Raw genomic sequence first — 14018 nt, 5'->3', positions numbered from 1 at the left:
ATTGCAGTTCTTGACGTTCTGAATTCACATTTATTTATTGGAATGACGAAAGTAATGTTGACTTCATTTTAATTTGTAATGAATTGAAGACAGAAAAAATTATTTTACCGTAATATACACATCTGTAACAGCAAGTGATCATGAAATTGTAAGTTATGTTGTTGGTAATAGAAAGGTAAAAATTATTGAGAAATTGTTCTTCAAATGCTTGGCGTGTTCTGCTTCAATGTTTGGCATGTTCTGGTTAGTTTTTTCAAGTTCTTCAGCTGTTCCTTAGGGAAATTTCGATTTTTATTTGCTGCTAAGAAAATGGCGTCCGTCATGGCCGATGATTTTGATAGAACTAAATGAAAACGTGATAAATTAATGTCTGATATTTACAGGCTCCCGATAGAGGGCGTACTCGAGCGTTGCGATCGCGAATAGAGATCTATCGACAAAGACTACTCACTTCTGCCTAGCTTATGCTCGCTCTGGTTATTTCAGTTTCCGTTTTTAAAAGCGCTATATGTTGACCCATCTGAGCTAGATTTGGCATGTGACATTTTAAGCAGCAATCATTGGTCAATTTTCTAGCGTTGCCATTCGGGGAGTTGTAATGAGGCTTTCTTTTGTCACCGTGTAAGAGAAATATATATATAGATACATCATTTTCAGATTAAACAAATTTTCAAACCTAATTGTTAAACGACTCTTACTTATAAGGCCATAAGTGCGACTTTTACAACGATATCCAGACTTTCATTTCTCTTTTGAAACATTTGTACATCCTTAACAGAAATAGTTTTAAGAATTCTATGCAACTTTTTCTACTTCTGAATAGAATAAAATATATATTTTTCAAAAGACATTTAAGTTACCATAATTTAAAGTCTTTTACTATTAAAAATAAAAATAAAAAATACAAAATTTATATTTCAATTATCTATCATGGTACAACAATATACATTATTTATAAATGTAATCGATTTTATGGCAAAAAGCAGAAGCTAACACATACTAAACAATTGTTCATCATAAGAAATTTTGTTATTAAACTTAATAAATGCAGTGGTATAGTTTGCGCCTTGCTTCGATTTATACATAGTTCTTATGTGATTGGAATTTGGCTTTAATAGTTTATCATAATGATACGATTAGATCCACAATGCGCAAGTGCATTGTACCAATTGAAGATCTAATACGTATAACAAAGTGAAGTTTTTATCAGTCCTTACTGTGGTGCTCCTTTTTCCAGCCAATATAGAATATCAAAAACTACTGATCAGAATTGTTTAATTTACAGCATATATGTTACTACAGTTTTGAAAGCATATAAAAGCTATGTTTTTTTTTTTGAAGAATAAATATTTATGGTTCTTAATAATAATAATAATAATATAAATAGTGTTTTTTATCGCTGGAGAATTTTAGTACTTTGTGACATGTACATATTAGCTTTAGCACTTCAGGCAGCATTTTGAAAAATTAAAAAAATCAGGTCATTAATTTTTTTTTGTCGTATGCCTGTTTAGGCAGTGGAGGTGAGATTGTTCCTGTTTTTCAGTGGCGCCATCTATGGCCAGGAATTCGACTTCTGCCGCACCATTCACACAACCACAACCCGTTTATAGGGCGGGTCACATTCACACACAAAGGAGAAAGGACATAAACACGCAGAGGGAAAAGAAACATCCATGCCTTTCCCGGGATTCGAACCCAGGACCTTTCTGATGCAAGGACAGTTCCCTGCCCCCTACACAGGCCGGTCGGCAGGCCATTAATTCTAACGCGATTTTGAATTAAATTCACATGCTTAGTATTACTAAACATGGCGTTTTCTTATTAATTAATATGTGAAATAATGTAACATTTTATTTATCTTAGAGGCTCTGCGGGTTTCTGTATCACCACCAGAACTGCGATTAGAGATAGGAAAAACTGCCACATTCAATTGCTCCGTTTCTGGCAGCCCCCATGGCATAGTGAGCTGGAAGAAAGATATGCGGACTATAAATATGAATCCAAGAGTAAGTTCACCGAATCCTTTCCTACTGCAGATACGCCAAATTAAGAGACAAGATCAAGGCATGTATCAGTGCTTTGTTCACCGAGACATCTATTCTTCACAGGCATCCTCTCAACTCATCATTGGAGGTAATTTGCATTTCTTTGCACTACTAGAATTAAATTTCTGTATGTTCTGTATTTTTACAGCGTTTATATCAACTTGCCCTCGTGTATGTCTGTTCTGGTGGAATTTTGCAATCGATTTTAAACTAACTTCCTGACTAGCTACAGACTTCAAATTTGGCACATAGTTCAGAATTGGATGACAATACATGAAAATGAAGAGAAAAAGACATACAAAATAAAATAAAATTAAAATTAAAGAAGAAAAATTAATATTTTCGCGATTGTCCTTTGTTGTCCATTCGATTATTTCAAATTAGTGTCACATGTCTGTTGAAAAATTTTGTGTGCAGTGAGTAAAAAAATTGAGATTTTGGAAGTGAGTACAACAAAAAATAAAAATAAAAATAATATTTTTAAAAACCACGTTTTTGTAGTGGAGAATAATAATTAAAAAACAAAAATTTTAAAAACGAAAAACGTGGGGCGCATGAAAAACATAACAGTACATATACACATTTTCTTACTCATACACATGCACAACCACATCCGCATTCAGATACAATTACAGACATACATACACATATTCTCATGAGCACACATACTGTTACTGTTATGTATTTCATGCTCCCCACGTTTCTTGTTTTTCAAATTTTTGTTTTTTTAATTATTATTCTCCACTACAATAACGTGGTATTTAAAAATTTTATTTTTATTTTTTTTATAATTATTGTTGTCTCAGCTGCTACAAAATAGATAGATCTTATAACAGCCTTTTGCCAAATCTCAAGATAATATTTTATGTTATAGGATAAAATAAGAGGAACTGAATTAAGGAAAAAGGCAATTGGGGAACTAAGTTCAGCATTAATAAATATAATGTTCTGTGATTGTGTGTTAAATAAAGAGTGTTTTCTTATCCGTCGAAAAGATAATAATTAGTCGAAAAGAGGATATTGATTACTAATGTACTGTTTACAAGCCATTCGTATTATATATCATAATGATGAAAGGGAGTTAGCGCAAGTATGAAGTGCGTCATGTTGTATATTTTCTGGAAACTTCTTTTAATACAAAACTGAAATGTCTGTTATAATATAGTTACTTTTTGAATTTTTGACCATTTCGCAGTTAATACACTTTTTTTTCGTTGAGGGTGCACAGCTTTTGTTTTAAATAAAAATTTGTTTGAGATTTATTAAATTCAATGAAATTACTAGATTTGACGCCGGGGATGCAAACGTCCTTACCTGAAGAATATTAAGAAAAATAATTACATGTAAAGTTTTTTGTGTTTAAATTAAGTAATTAAAATATTTCTCCAGTAAAATTGAAATATTTTATTGGTTAGAAAACACACGCACATTAATTAGCCAATTCATGATCATTAATTTGTTTTTCTAATAGCAAACAATTGAAATCCTGAAACCAACAGGTTTTAAAACAAGAAAGATGGATGGGACCTTCTCAGCCTCTCTCATTTTCCGTTGTTCTGTAACTCAAAAAAAATTACTTAAAATATTGAGTATTTCTTTTATTTTGCATATTGTGGTTCATTTTAAGTGATAATTTAATCATATACTAGCCTTTCGCAAACGTATAAATAATCTAATAACAAGAATGACGGGAGAGGTCAGAGTGGTCACCTTGATTTTTTGGTATACTTCCCATAGGTTTAAGTATAAGATACTCTTTCGTAGGTATAAGGTACTATAGTTTCATTTTTAAAAAAACTGAATATTTCTGCATATCTATAATAATATTTTTTTGAGAAAAGGAAATGCAAATATCAAAGAAACTAATCTGTAAGTATATTTGAAAAGTCAGTTTTCCATTTTATTAAATATTTTCGTTTAACACCATAGAATTTCGATAAACGAGTCTACATTTTCTCTTAAATTAATTATGGTTATATTTTAAAATTTCGGAGGTCGAATTAATCTATAAACTGCCAGGGAATCGTCAGACTGGCCTCTTTAGACCTTCTAGATATACATTAATTCTCAGTCTTTCGAACGTCAATTAAAAGATATAATTTCTGATTAATAAAATTTCATTAAATATCTAAAATGCGGAACATTTAGATGAAAATATTTTTCTACCTATTTATAATCACTATAATATATCTACAGTAAAAGTAGACACCAAAAATCAAAAAAAAATTTATTCATTTATTTTCAGATTTGAAACCAACCATTAGGACAGCTTTTCCAGAAAAAACGGTTCGTTCCGGACGATTTGTTTCCCTCACTTGCGAGGCTACAGGTCACCCGCAGCCTACAATACGATGGACTTTGGATGGAATTTGGCCATTGTCCACCAGTGCTGGTGTTCAAATCAACACATATCAAACATTGAATGGTGATGTTATCAGTTCAATAAATTTTACATCAGTTGATTTAACCGACAGTGGAATTTACACATGCCAAGCAAGAAATGATGCAGGAGAAAGTAGCTATTCAAACAGACTTAATGTTTTTGGACCAGTTTTTATTCGATCCATCGGTAATATGACTGCTATCTCTGGAGAGACTTTTAAAGTAAATTGTCCATTTGGAGGATATCCATATGAATCAATTGCCTGGAGAAAAGGTAAATTTCCTTTAAGAAGTAACTTGCGTACGAACAATTATTACACTTAATATTTTTTTTTAATTTAAAAATTTATTATACGATTGTATATTTCGAGTCAGTGTGGAAATTACAATGGATATCAGGCATCAGGCATTTTAATCATCTAACTGAGGATTACATGGGATCTAATGGCGTCACATTTAATACAATTTAAACTTTTCAAACTCATTTAAATACTTTTACTGCAATTTCTTAAAACACTTTTAAATAATAACATTTGTAAATAATGGTTTTAGAAAAAAAAAGACTACAATTAGTCATTTCTGCACACGAATCTAGATTATTTATTAATACAAAGAAGACTTCATCTCTGGATGCGAGTGTGTTTTAATCCTAGTAGTTAAATTAGTCATGATAATCAGCAAACTATGATTCTAATCACCAATTCTAATTATAAAATTTGTAATTACTTTGATTTTGAAACTTTATAAAACAAACTTGCTTCTTAGGGAGAACACAGAAAACCATATGTTTTTATCTACATACTTCCTTTTTTCATTTTAATTGATATTTTATATCCGTCTTAATTTTTGGAACAACCACCATCACTTGATTTAAAACAATTGCAACTTTAATCTAAAACTAAAAATATAACTTATATATATAAGGTGTGAATAGGCATTGGTAAGAGCTAAATATATACTCCATTATTACTCACAACTTTGTGTATGAAAGAGACCATCAAAGGTTGCAGGTGAGCTTTTTACACTATTTGCTCACTTTATTAAAAACGAAAATGGCTCAGAAAATGTACTGACTACTGGGCAAATTCTTTTCTTGTTAATTGAGGTTATCTTAGGCATGGGATCAACTTACAAAGCAGTCAACTTGACATGTTTCAATATAGCAGATAAGTTAAACTGAATTTCATTGACGTCAAACTCTGAGATTTGTTTTTACTATTATTTATAAGAATTGAAATATTTTTTTATAGATGAACAAGCTCTTCCTGACTCTCAAAAACAATCCGTGTTTCCAAATGGGACACTATTGATTAAAGAAATGCTATCTGGCATCGATGACGGTGTATATACATGCGAGGTTAGAGGATCAGCACAAGAAATTCCAGCATCACGATCTTTTCGAGTAGTTATTCGAAGTAAGGAAAATATGTTTACATTTATTTTGTGCATTTTTTAATAAATCAACCGTATAACTTTTAATATAAAATAAGCAGTTATTTTATTTAAAGTTAAATATAAATTTTGTCAATGTTCGCTGTTTATCGTTATTTAACATTTGTTTTTGATGTTAACTTCACAAGCAATTTCATTAATGATATTCATCGTTAATGATAATCCGGAGACAATATTGATTCATGTTCACTACACTACCACTATCTAAGCCATAGGGCTGGTAAATGTTTGCAGTTATCATCTCGGATATTTAGTTAAACATCTGGCACTGCGAAAACTTTTCCAGTTAAGGACAAAGATTCATTTTAATGCTGATCCGTAGACAATACTGACACATGTTTCACCATGCTACTACAATTTAGACAATTCACATTGGAAGGCTGATGTTACTAATAATCATCCACCCTTCGTTTCTCGCTCTTTCATCACCAAAACATGCAAAATTAAATTCCAGTTCTGATACCACAAAGAACTTCACATTAAAGAAAAGACTCCGTACAGCTAAGAACGTAAAAAAAAATGTAGTCCGATCAGAAACTCAGCCTTCTGCACAGGAAATCAATCCCAAGCCAAGTGATAAACTAAAACTTAACAACCTTAATGACTGGATAGCATCAATAATTTAGATTTGAGAAAATAAATAAAATAAAATGATTGCATGTAAAAAAATACATTTACTTACTTAATGCATGCTTAAATAATAGTGTTAAAATATAATTTGTTTGATTTTATGATTTAATAAAAAAAAATTTTTTTGTAGCAAAACCCCAAGTTGCCAGATTTCTGCTGCAGGATAATTTGCACGAAGGAATGCGGACAGCTTTTACTTGTATCGTTCTTGCGGGAGATAGTCCGATGACCATTCAGTGGTTAAAAGATGGATTCCCTATCAATGAAAGAAGTCTGGAAGCCTCAATAATATTTGCCGAAGAAGGTTACGTTTCTACCCTGACTATAAAATCATTAGCCAAAAAGCATAGCGGTAACTATACTTGTCTCGCCACGAATGATATTTCTACAGCTTCATTTAGTGCTGAATTAAATGTCAAAGGTAAATAGTGCATCTACGTTTCTTTTTCTTGCCTTTTTCAGCCAAACAGTAAGACTTTAAGTTAATCATTGGCAATTTTCGATTACATAGATATAATTTTAAAGATATCCATTATAATTTTTTTTAAATTAATTTTGACAAAAAAGCCAGGGGGGTAAATGAAACGTCGAGGTAAAATTAGACAACGCATCTAAAAATATCGTGCTAAATATCACAAAAGAGATATTTCGAAGCGATATTTCAATAATCACAGTATCACATTCATCGTTTATCACGATATTAAATATCGTAATGAAGCTTTGAAATATTGAGTTTTATTTTTTACGACCATTAGCTAACAAACAAAAAATATCGTTAATAATGAATATCGATTACAATAAAAAAGTTATCACTACCTATAACGATGAGTATCAAATATGATATTATGATAATTATTGATTTTTATACTATCGTGAACGTCGCTAAATGTCATGTCCTGCTTACTTACTAAACATGTTTTCCTATCTGGGAAATGTCAATCTTTCGAATACGAGTTTCTGAAGTTGTTCTCCTTAATGCCAAAGCACTACTGCCAGTGATATCAACTATCCAAGTTTTGAATTCTTGAAACCTAGAAGAGCTTGCTTTTTAGAAAGAGAATTCGTGAAGAAAATTATAAAAAAATTAATTCCATATTCAGAATGAAATTCCAAGTTAACTAGATGTGTATCGTAGTAAAATAATTTTTTGAAACTATTGAGATATTTCGTGATTTCTCAGTTTTACAACAAAATAGTTCATTGCTAAGACATTAGTCAAAATTTTGAGTGGTTTTCTAATGATGGATCAACGCAATCTTGTTGGTAACCATCAATGATTCCATCATCAACCATCATAATTTTCATCGTTACCAACATTTTGATGGAACAACCATCACCTCAATGTAGGAATTTGAACTGATTTATGATGGTCCAATATAAACATTGCTACTTGTCCTGTTAATTTGTTGAAGTCGAACCATCAGAAGTTTCCTTCATTAGTTTCTTTGAAATGTTGGATCAATCATGAACCGCCATCTACCCAATGTAAAAATTCGGACTAAATTATGATGGTTCATCATAAAATAAATTGTTTTGCTGGTGTATTCCTGCTGAACTAACAAGAATATATATTAAACCGTCATGGAAATGTATTGTTGTACCATTATGGACCATCATGAATTACCATCATAATATCTTAATCATCGACAAAGGTATTTCCCTGACTCTTTCTAGCTGAAATCATATATTTCCATGAGTTACTAACATTTATATTAAATTTCGTGAACGCTATCTGGACTATACCGCAAATTTGACTATAAGAATTCTGTTTTTGGAATTATCTTACGTCTCTGAACTTGTAAGATTAAAAGCCCAAATTTAGAGCACAATTCAAGATGAATAACATTGAGTAAAAGAATTGAATAATCCAAGCCAGAGCAAGTATTTTGTCAAACAGTTGCGACCAATGTAAAGATAAAAAGTGCCACAGCTGCACTTCGATGGGAGTGAGATATTCCCTAATTCTTGTCAAGGAAGCCCAGCAACTTCCGGCAGAGTCAAATAGCACTCTTTGTTTAATCCTAGAATCAAGGCTTTTTGTCGCAAGTTTCACAGAGTGGAAAGGAAGTGCTCTCAAGGGCACTTGGAAAACCACTGCACCCTTCTTTACCAGAAGGTTTGTATCTTCATTTACCGAGATCCGCAGGGATGAAACTTAGAAGTGCATTATGTCAATGATGTCGATTCCTGTCTTTTTAGAATAAATGTTTAAGTAATTTCAGTACTTAGGAACAAATGGGATACAGCATACATTATCACAGTTCAAATAATAATATTGAAAATGATGTTACTGATTCGAAGTTATGTATTCAACCATACAACTAAGTTGTTGCTTTTTTCATATAATAATTCATCAGGTTTTATTTGCTATTATAAGAAAACGTTTATTAACATGAATACCGATAAAATAATATCAATATACACTATATACTACATACACTGTTTTTTGCAGCACCACCAAAATGGATATTAAAGCCTAGCGATATTAGTGCTGTCTCTGGTAGAGCAGCCATGATTGATTGCCAAGCAGATGGTGTACCACAACCCCACATTCGTTGGAAAGTCGCTTCAGGTACTAGAATAATTTATACAAAAGTATTTTAAAAACGTTGGACATACGTTGGAAATTAGTAATTTAGAAATTTTAATATTTAAGCTACGAAAAAATTTGTTGTATCTTGGTGCAAAATCCACTAAGAATTTTATTTTTCTAAACTTAAAAAAGCCTATAAGATTATTTGGTGACGGTAGAAGCACCATTATTGGATTCACCTATATTGTAGAAAATTCCGGATTAAATTACTGTATGAAGTACCAGCAATTTGGACGCATCATCCCTAAAATCCATTTTACTCTAAAATCCATTTTTACCGTAAATATTATACCGTATTTCTTCTGCATTAATATTTATTTAATTAGAGTGATTCAAAGAATTTAGGGTAGTTGTCGCAATGAAAGTTGGGGTATTTTAGACTCGTTGTTCCGTAAACACGTTCCGGTGAAAATGTGTTTTACAGATAGAAGTATCGGCAATCTTATTGTCGCTACTTTTTACTGTAGAGTCAGATCTTAATTTTTTTGCAGTGTATAATATACACTGTAATAATTATACTTAATACAACGGATGCAAATAACTTAGTGAAGGAACAAAATAAGAAAAAGTAAATACTTATTGAATAATAGGTTTATCACATTTGAGCGGTTTAATGTTGAATTTTTTTTACTTTATTTTTTATACCTGTCGTTGAACAGCTGACCCAGTTCTGTGTTTGCGACTGCTAATGTTCAACGCGCATCAGTCACCGTCTTTGGCCGCGGGGAACCCAGGCCCCATTGGTAGGATGAATTGCATATATTCGGATGTTCCTTCAATTTTAATATTGTTCAAAATTTCTGCAATTGTATAAATATGATTGTAACGCCGTGATGGCTCAAGGGCTAGAGGGTTCGCCTTCCAATGAGGTGAACTGGGTTCGAAACCCAGTCGATACGAATTCCACATGCGGCTCGCACCAACCACAGTGCAGACGTGAAATATCCTCAGTGGTAGACGGATCAAGGGTTAGAGTCCCCTTGCCGTAAGGCTAACCGTGTGAGGTTCTCGCGCTCTTCCTCTCCATGTAACGCAAATACGGGTTAGTTCCATCAAAAAGTCCTCCTCGAGGGCAAATTTCTCCCAATATTCGAACCAGCAATTTCCTTGTCTTCTGGATTGAGCTCAAAATTAGAAGGCTACGGAGTTGAACATTAGTAGTCGTAAGCCCATGAAATTGGGTCGGCTGTTCAACGACGGTTATAAAATAAAATAAAATTGTGAAAATGTGTTAAATTGAATTGCATTCCCTATCAAGCTAAACAGAAGTACGAGTTATTAATTTGTCACAATATTACGGTTCAATTCGAATTATTATGGTTAATAGGAATATTATGGTATGGTTGTAGCTTTCCAGAAGTAATTGCTGAAGGATTTACCGACAAAAATGCAATTATAAAACATGCGTAATCTAGCTTACTTGTTTCGTGCATATATCGTCGCTTTGAAGCTAAACCGTGGTAACTCAAAAAAGCAAGTATTTCAGGAGAGCGATTTCAAACTTCCCGCGCTAATGCTAATCGCGGCAATGCGGGGATGATTTATCTGCTCTCGAAATTAACTTAATGGAACTATAAAGATAACAGGTTATTTTTCTAAAAGGGTGACTTTTTTTACACAAAATGACCCAAAAATCTCATTTTTCGACTTTTTTGAGTTACAACGGTTTAGTTTCAAAGCGACGATATAACTTTAATTTCATTCAATTCATTTCAGATCACGCTCACCAGAATTTTAAAACAATTGTAAGCAGTTCTCACATTCACATTTTAGTAAATGGTTCTCTAAACTTTCGAGGTATTGAAAAATCAGACAGTGGATATTACCTTTGTGAAGCCAGCAATGGAGTTGGAAGTATCTTAAGTACTGTAGTACGTCTAACTGTCAATAGTAAGTTTTTGCTTCAACTTTGTTTTTCATGTTTTTTATTTTATTTTATAAGTTTTATGTATTCATTTGCAATAGTTTCTAGTTTATCTTAGTTCTTTAATCGATCACGTGACTCAATGTTGAATTTTGAGAGGTAGATTCAGTTTTAGGGAGCGGTTTCTTAGAATTTACTAGTCGGCCTCAACACTTAAAATTAATTCTCATCAGTTATTATTTTCCTTTAAATCAGTATTTTCTATAAAAAAACAAAGCAAATGCTTCTTACGATAAACTGTTTTGTAGATAATCGGTTAATCGTTTCGAAATTAAAGTTTACTTGAATTTTAAATATGATGATTTGTCTCTGGAAAAAATATATTTTAAAAGAATATAGATTATTGGACTCAATAAGAATAATTAAAAAAAACGTAATTATACTCGTTAAAGAGACTCATAACAATTCAACTAGGAGATAATGTTTATCTTCCTTGTATTAAGTTTTTTCGTTTCGAAAATTTCAATATAAATGCAAACATTTACATGTAATCACTTTCTTTTTTTCCTTTTTTTTTTTTTTGACAACATCAACTCATGGACATGTTTGTAAAATAAAGATCTCGAGAAAGTTAAATAAATGTTTCTACAACAATCGATAAATAGTCATATTTATAGCGAAAAAAAATTTAAAAAACTTAAAATATTTTTCAAAAACATTAAAATAACTTTTACATTAACATTATTATTTATTTTAATTTATTTTAATGTACATTTGTTTAACATTAAAATAACTTTTGAATTTACATAAAAAAAACTTTATTAAGTCAACAAGAGAATTGTTTTACAAAATGTCAAATTTCAATTCCGTTGTTGCATTTTAGTGAACAGCAAATATGTCGCATGATATTTTAATGCAAATATTACAAATAATAGTTCTCAAATTAATTATCGAATATTATACTTTTATTCCGTCGTATTTTCTATACATGTTTCTAAACCCTTTTAAGTTTCATAGTTTTTCCAAAGCAAAGAAAAAATTATAATGTTTAAATTTAGAACCGAAAGCAGCTGCAACATCAGTATTTACGATTTTTTAATATATTTATTTTAATGTATAAATGAGAAAAAGTATCTACCTTTCTATAAAAATTTTTCTCCATCGATAAAATGTTAATTTACTCACCTTTATAGGTTATAATATTTTACATTCTGTTTAGCCATCATTCTAAAAATATAGATTGAGATCTTTTATATTTGCATGGCAATTATTATAACGAAAAGTGCACAAAATCCCAAAATTCTAATGAAAAAGAAAAAAGAACAATGTAACATTAAAATAATAAAACAAAAAACTAAATTTCATAATGAATATTTCAAAAATGCGCGAAAGATTAAAAATAGAAAGAAAAAATTTCTTTCAGAAAAAAAGGCTTTTTCTTTAGGAAATGGCGTATGTTCCGAAGGGAAACGAGCCGTATTCAAAATTTTTGACAGAAAATATTCTTTTTCAGGGGGGAAGGTATGGTGTGGAATTGACAAATGTAATAAAAAAAAACTTAATACTAATGGAAGTAGGCAGTGCATGTCCATTTAACTTTTCTTGTGAAACTTTTATGAGACAATTCAATTACCCAACTGAAAGCAAATGCGTTTTACAGATGTTGCAGAAATGTTTTTAACGAAATCTTATGTCAGAGTTAAAATTTCTTTAACTCACTGAAATTCTTATTTTTGTGTCTATTGTTTTAAGCTTCTACTTTTCATTGCTTCTTCTGCATGAGACGTTACATGCAAATTTGTTATATATCCGCATTATATTATTATATTATTCTTATTAGTTTCCAGTATAAATTAAATAGAATTATAATCCTCGCAGCAGAATTTTTGTTCATTTCTACAAGTACTTGAACATATCTAGTTCAGCTGACTAGATAAGTTCAGTTACTTGAACTTATCTAGTCAAGTCATACTAGTGATTGTAATCATCAAGAAATGTCATAAAAAATAATGTTAAGTGTTACTTAAATGTAACACTTAATAATTTTTATATCTAAGCCTCCAAGTAGGAATTAAAAGGGTTAAACAACAAAAAGTTTGATCTTTCAGAAAGAAGTGGGTCAGTTTTCTAATAAGAGGGACGGGGTGTTTTGGTCAACTGGCAGCCCAATGGAGGTAGGCCAGTGATAAAAAGTGCACAATTGGCCAATTTATTTTTACTGCTAGCATACAATGAGATAGTAACTTATTTTTTCGTGTCGGAGTCACCAAATCTCCAAGTATGATTTGGGTGAAACATTGTACAAACAGCATTATCACCCTGGAGGCGTCATGACCACTTCCATCTAACCAGTAGCAAGGACTGCTGGAAAGCAAATAACGAAACCAAGTTTTGTTTTTTCAGACTTCCATGATTCCTAGATGAGATTTTTTTTCTCTATGTTTAGTGATTTTGGGAAACTGCTACCCAAGTCTCGCCTTAACTACAATTTAACATAATTAACTATCGCATAATTAAGCCTAACATAAAACGTAACTAATAGCTTAATAAGTTCATGATTATAATTGATAATATTTTTTTAATTTTACTTGATTTATCTTTATTGTAAATCATTGTTGTATAGGGTAGTTGCTATAATTTAACCGCCTACATAATGCTTTTAATATGTAATTAATGTATGTGTAACTAATATACATATATATGTAATTCAATGCAATGTAGTTGAATTGTAATTTGAAAATTTAATGTAATTATAACTGTTATTGCTTAACCCTAACTAATCTATTCATTCTAATATACATGTTAATAATCATATTAACTATCAGTTTTATCAAATCATTATTACTTATTATATTAACTTAATTTAATCAATAAATCAATGTCCATTTTTATTCTAGCTATAACTTATTTTTGAACTCCACTTGGTGTAGCTGTAATCAGATTAATTGTAATTCTAATAATTTTATTATTATGCATGAACGAAACCATAGCGTACTACTACGTCTCCTGTTATTTAATTATTGCGATTGTTTTTATTTAATGTCATTAA

At 31.0% G+C, this 14018-nt stretch overlaps 1 protein-coding gene across 1 annotated transcript in view; it reads left to right on the top strand.

The window, feature by feature from the left end:
• The window catches only part of LOC107452159 (cell adhesion molecule Dscam1), a 70291-nt gene that overhangs the window by 31636 nt on the left and 24637 nt on the right, over positions 1–14018 (top strand). Inside the window, exons 6-11 of the mRNA XM_043050066.2 lie at positions 1867–2136; positions 4294–4704; positions 5681–5845; positions 6643–6933; positions 8965–9084; positions 10822–10995. Coding sequence (XP_042906000.1) covers positions 1867–2136; positions 4294–4704; positions 5681–5845; positions 6643–6933; positions 8965–9084; positions 10822–10995 — 1431 coding nt within the window. The remainder of the gene's footprint in view (positions 1–1866; positions 2137–4293; positions 4705–5680; positions 5846–6642; positions 6934–8964; positions 9085–10821; positions 10996–14018) is intronic.

Source organism: Parasteatoda tepidariorum, chromosome 8 (assembly GCF_043381705.1).
Source record: "Parasteatoda tepidariorum isolate YZ-2023 chromosome 8, CAS_Ptep_4.0, whole genome shotgun sequence".
NCBI lineage: Eukaryota > Metazoa > Arthropoda > Arachnida > Araneae > Theridiidae > Parasteatoda > Parasteatoda tepidariorum.
Note: the sequence above shows the minus strand (reverse complement) of the source record. Positions and strands in the feature narration are given on the sequence as shown.